This window comes from Populus euphratica, unplaced genomic scaffold (assembly GCF_000495115.2).
Source record: "Populus euphratica unplaced genomic scaffold, PopEup_1.0 scaffold10.1, whole genome shotgun sequence".
Lineage (NCBI taxonomy): Eukaryota > Viridiplantae > Streptophyta > Magnoliopsida > Malpighiales > Salicaceae > Populus > Populus euphratica.
The window spans coordinates 151,183-156,785 of record NW_011499856.1 but is presented as its reverse complement, the minus strand read 5'-3'; the positions used below and the strand labels follow the sequence as shown (position 1 = coordinate 156,785).

The 5,603-nt window shown below is 33.8% G+C and overlaps 1 protein-coding gene across 1 annotated transcript; it reads left to right on the top strand.

Moving 5' to 3' along the window:
* The first annotated feature begins 2,914 nt into the window (after positions 1 to 2,914).
* LOC105123195 (probable WRKY transcription factor 25) lies at positions 2,915 to 5,603 on the top strand. The gene is made up of 5 exons (XM_011022705.1): positions 2,915 to 3,433; positions 3,619 to 3,807; positions 3,892 to 4,532; positions 4,626 to 4,787; positions 5,021 to 5,603. The coding sequence occupies exons 1-5, from the start codon at positions 3,074 to 3,076 to the stop codon at positions 5,454 to 5,456; spliced, it is 1,788 nt and encodes a 595-aa protein (XP_011021007.1). The 5' UTR covers positions 2,915 to 3,073; the 3' UTR covers positions 5,457 to 5,603.

Genomic DNA, 5,603 nt, shown 5'->3' with positions numbered 1-5,603 from the left:
ATAAAAAATATTTTAAAAAATAACTATAACTATATTTTTAAATAAAAATAACCTTAATAATAATAAATAATTATAACAGTACTTCCAAAACAGACAGGAAACCTCAGAACGTCCCCACCACTTTTCCTCTACAAATAGGAAGGATAAATACAAATAAATTTATTTGGACAGTTCTGTAAATCTAAGAAGGAAGAGAAAGCTGTCCCTTCCTGCCCTATGCTAACACGCTATCCACAAGACTTTAACACTTCTCTTCTAGAAAGGCACTTAAATGTCTCCACCAAGAGACAACAATCAACAGCTAATATAGATTTAAAATTTAGATCGATCCGACATATTGATCCGAAACTTTACCGATTCATGGCTTAAACTGATTAATATTAAAATAATAAAAAAAGCAAATCTTGTTTCATCCAGTTAAAACTCAACCATTAATTTATTAATTTTTTTAGTAACTTTTTTATAATTAAATGAATTAACGTTCATCACGCATTTTGATCTATAACTCAAGCATTTTCCCAAGCTGAATTTTAAAATTAAAATAATAATAAAAACGAATCTTGTTTCATCCTATTAAAACTCAACCATTAATTTATTAATTTTTTTATATAATTTTTTTAAAATTAAATAAATTAACATTCATCTACTATTTTGATCTATAACTCAAGCATTTTCCCGAGCTGAATTTTAAAATTAAGACTACAGTCAGAGAAACAAGTGGCCAGCAAGATATTTAAGTCTCAACTTGGAGGGGCAAAACCTTGAAAGAAGACAAGGTAGATACGATGAGGAGTTCTGAGACTCCATACAATGAATTTAGAGAGGATCACTGACAGCCCTATCATTCTTGTAATGCACGTGTGGAAACCTAGTTGGTTGTATTGGTTAATAATATATAGTTTACATACAGCCTTCCTTGTTCAGAAAAAAATTGATGATGTTCTTGAGGTTCTTCTCCTAAACCAGAATATAAAAAGACTGCAGATTGCTGCTGGCTGAGCTTGAACTATTTATTATTTGTTCTTCTTTATTTGATCTTATGTACAATTCTTGTATTAATTTTCAAGCATCGGCAAGCTAAGTTGGTTACCATGCATACTTTCCCTTAGTTTAAATAAAAATAATAATAATACTTTCCCATCTGATGTTTATTAAAATATTTTTAATTATTATTTTTAAAAATTTATATAATACAAACTGCTATGAAATAGATTTTAGCTTATAAAATAAATAAAAAGCATGTCATTGTGAATAAAAATAATATTATTTTAACTTGAAAAGTTTTCCTGTCAAAGTAGTATTTAAAACTGGATTAATTAATTAATTTACTTGTTGTAATGACATCACAATTTTAAACTTCATTGATTCTTTCACAACACATGTAATTAAGAAAGAAACCATTAATTATATAGAAGGATTAAGGCACTGTTTACTGATAAAGAGATGGTAATTAATGATGTATTAAGGCCTCTAATTATATTTTATGGGGTTATTTATGATGTAAAATATCAAAGGGATATATATATGGTCACATGGGGGATTGACAAATTAAATTGGATCAGTCAAAGAACAAGCTGAGGGGGGGAAATCAAGACAACCCAAGGGTTAAATTAAGTGAATGGGAGACCAAGACTATTCAATTCTTTTTGTCCAAATTCTAATGTCAAAGTTTATTGTAAAACTAATTTGCCCATGTTTACTTCTCATCAAGAACACTAGAGTTTGTGTCGTTTTGAAGTGACTTAAGTCTTAATTTGGTGATCTTACATGAATCAATACATTGTTTAAGGGAAATTAAAAAAGTCTTTCTTAATTACCTTGCTAATTAAGAGAAACTATCATTTAAAAACACATTTATTTCCAGTTATTCACTTGTGCAATACATTGGAGCTTGGAGCTTTAAAACATCATTAATTTTTCAAAATAAACATGCATTAATGAATAAAGACAATTTTGAAATGTTGGCTAAGTGAGTACTTTAAATATTTGTAATTATAGTTTAAATATAATAGAATTTCTCGTGCGCTTCCTGCCCTATATTATTTATCATTGTGATATCGGATTTAATTTTTTAAAATCATAAGATAGATTTTTAATTTATAAATGCATTAATCCAAATATGAATCATATTTAAAATCTGATTAATGAAAACTTGATTTTAGTTGGCATAGTAGAGGGTATAATGAAATTAAACTAAAAAATTCTGAAAAATTTACCTAGCCATAATAATAATTCAGTGTTTAACCCAAAATCACATGCTATATTTCAGTAGCCTCCGTGCCTAACAAAAGCCTAATACCACCAGAAATGGAGGAAAAAAGTTTCCCAAAAAAAAAAACAGAGAGGATAAATCCACAAATATCCCAGTGTCAGCCGCCGTCCAGTCAAACCCACTAATTTTGACCAGAAGCTCCCCCGTCCGCACAAACATGGCTAAAAGGCATGTTTGAGCCCTTTACTTTTCTCAATTCATCAAATCAAAACCCTTAACGTTTAATGTTTTCAAATTAAACCCTCTACTTGCTGGTGATTCAGACTATTTTATCCAACTCCCTCACTTAAGAAAAGAAAAAAAGTGTAATACATTCAAGTATAAAAACTTCATCATTTCACCTGAAAATATATCAAACCTCTAGTTTCTATTTAATGTTCTATTTAAGGTTCTATCATGATATGAAGAAGCAAACCTTCCTTTTCACCTAGCAAGATGATTGTTATGAGTTTTTTTTTATAAAAAAATTAGATTATTAGATGAATTTGTGCATTAACAGTAACTAAATTTCTTTCCCAGAATGAGTAATGAATCACCAGGATTGAGGATCACAAATGATAGGGTTTGATATCACAAAATATGAAATTTATAGGGACTATATAAGGGTTTTTTAATCTTTCTTTAGTCAGAAACTCCCTGTACCTTCCTGGAAACCTCCCCATTGACAACATAGCCCCTTTCCTTGTGCAATACGTGACCATTTTCTCTTCTTCAACGCCACAATCTCTCCTATATCATCACCAAGCTCCCTCTTTCGATCAAAATTTCTAGTTCTCTCTCGTTCTTTTTTCATATATTTCCATGGCTGCTTCTTCAGGGAGCTTAGACACGTCTGGAAATTCACACCCACAAAGCAGTAACAACTATTTTTCTTTCAGCACTAATAGTTCTAATAACTACCCTTTCATGACCTCTTCTTCTTTCACTGATCTTCTTGCTTCAAATGGTGAAGAACCCATTAATAATAACACAGGTAATAGTAAGTTGGCTGATAGGATAGCTGAGAGAACTGGCTCTGGTGTGCCAAAGTTTAAGTCTACTCCTCCTCCTTCTTTGCCTTTATCCCCTCCTCCTGTTTCTCCTTCTTATTACTTTGCTATTCCTCCTGGTTTAAGCCCTACTGAGCTCTTGGATTCTCCAGTTTTGTTAAACCCTTCTAATGTAAGTCTTTGTGTTCCTTTTTGATGTTTTGGTCTAATGGTTGCGTATGAAGATCATTGCTTGATGATAAAGTTTTGAGCTTTTTGGTTTGTTTTTTATGTGATTGAAGCTAAAGATTGTTTTATTGTCCGCTTTGATGGGATTTTCGGCTGATGGGTTTTGTTTGTTTTTTATTTTGTGTTCAGATTTTGCCATCTCCAACAACTGGGACATTTCCAGGTCAGGGTTTGAATTGGAAGAGCAGTTCTGGTAATATCCAGCAAAATGTCAAGAAAGAAGACAGGAGTTTCTCTGACTTCTCTTTCCAGCAACCAGCAAGGCCATCCACAACTTCATCAGCCTTGTTTCAATCTTCAAACTCCACAGTTCAGCCTGTAAGTATCAAGTCTTTTGGTGAAATTTTCTCTGTTTTGGTTATGTGATTGTGTTGTTTTAACAGTGTTATTGGCAATTTTCAGGGACAGCAACAAACTTGGGGTTTTCAAGAACCTGCAAAGCAAGATGAGTTTGTTTCAGGGAAGAGTAATATGGTAAAAATGGAATACAATTCTAATTCCGTGAAGAGTTTCTCCCCTGAGATCGCCGCAATTCAAGCAAACCCTCAAAGCAATAATGGGTTCCAATCTGATCACGGTAATCAACCACCACAGTATCAGTCTGTTAGGGAGCAGAAAAGATCAGATGATGGGTATAATTGGAGGAAGTATGGTCAAAAACAAGTTAAAGGAAGTGAAAATCCAAGAAGTTATTACAAGTGCACATTCCCCAATTGTCCAACAAAGAAGAAAGTCGAGAGGTCTTTGGATGGACAAATTACAGAGATAGTTTACAAGGGTAGTCATAACCATCCTAAACCTCAGTCTACTAGGAGATCATCATCAACAGGATCTAATCCTGCAATGATTCCAGCTCCTAATAGTAACTCTAATGAGATTCAAGATCAGTCATATGTTACTCATGTTAGTGGACAAATGGATTCATCAGTTGCCACTCCTGATAATTCATCAATTTCAATTGGGGATGATGATTTTGATTCACAAAAGAGTAAATCAGTAGGTGGTGATGACTTGGATGAGGATGAACCTGAGGCCAAAAGATGGTAAGTTCTGATCTTGATGGTGTGTTTTGTTTATTAGAGGGAGGTCTTGGAATGTTTGGTGTCATTATTAATCTTATCTTTTGCTTATTTCAGGAAAAGAGAGCGCGAGAATGAAGGAATCTCAGCACCTGGCAGCAGAACAGTAAGAGAACCAAGAGTTGTAGTTCAAACCACCAGTGACATTGATATCCTTGATGATGGGTACAGGTGGAGGAAATATGGGCAGAAAGTGGTCAAGGGAAATCCAAATCCAAGGTAAAAAAAATCCTACTTTACAAGTTTTGATGAAAGAAACTGTTTGGCATTAAGTTTCTTAGATGGGAAAATTGAACTAGCCTTGGTATTAATTAATGTAATCTTGTTACAATTTGATGCTTTGAAGGCTGAACTTTTTGGTCACAAACCCACGAGCCCTCAATTTCTTTCTTTGTATTATGTCAATTTTATGAGTTTGTTTCTCTAAATTGGGTATGATTGTGGCTTCACAGGAGCTACTACAAGTGCACGTTCCAGGGATGCCCTGTAAGAAAGCATGTTGAGAGAGCATCACATGACCTCAGGGCAGTGATCACTACCTATGAAGGAAAGCACAACCATGATGTTCCTGCAGCTCGCGGTAGCGGCAGCAGGTCATTGCAAGACCACAGCAACAATGGCAACAACAATGCAGCGATGGCAATTAGGCCATCAACAATAAACCATGTTTCTAGCAATCCCATCAACAACCCTATAAGAAATCAAAGGGCACCACCCACAGCAACACCCGAAGGTGACATGCCTTTTACCCTAGAGATGCTGCAAAGTCCAGGAAGTTTTGGTTTCTCAGGATTTGGAAACCTCATGGGGTCTTACATGAATCAATCATCAACAGATGAAGTTTTATCAAGAGCCAAAAGAGAATTGGAAGTAGAGAGTTTTTGGTAGGAAACTACTGCAAAAGAATCACACAATGAATAAGAAAGTACTCGTCAAATCCATTACACATTAATTTGCATTCAGTTTGTTTAATTTGTTTGTTGTATATTTCTTCTACAACTAAAAAAGGGATATGGTCTTGTTTATATTTCCAAA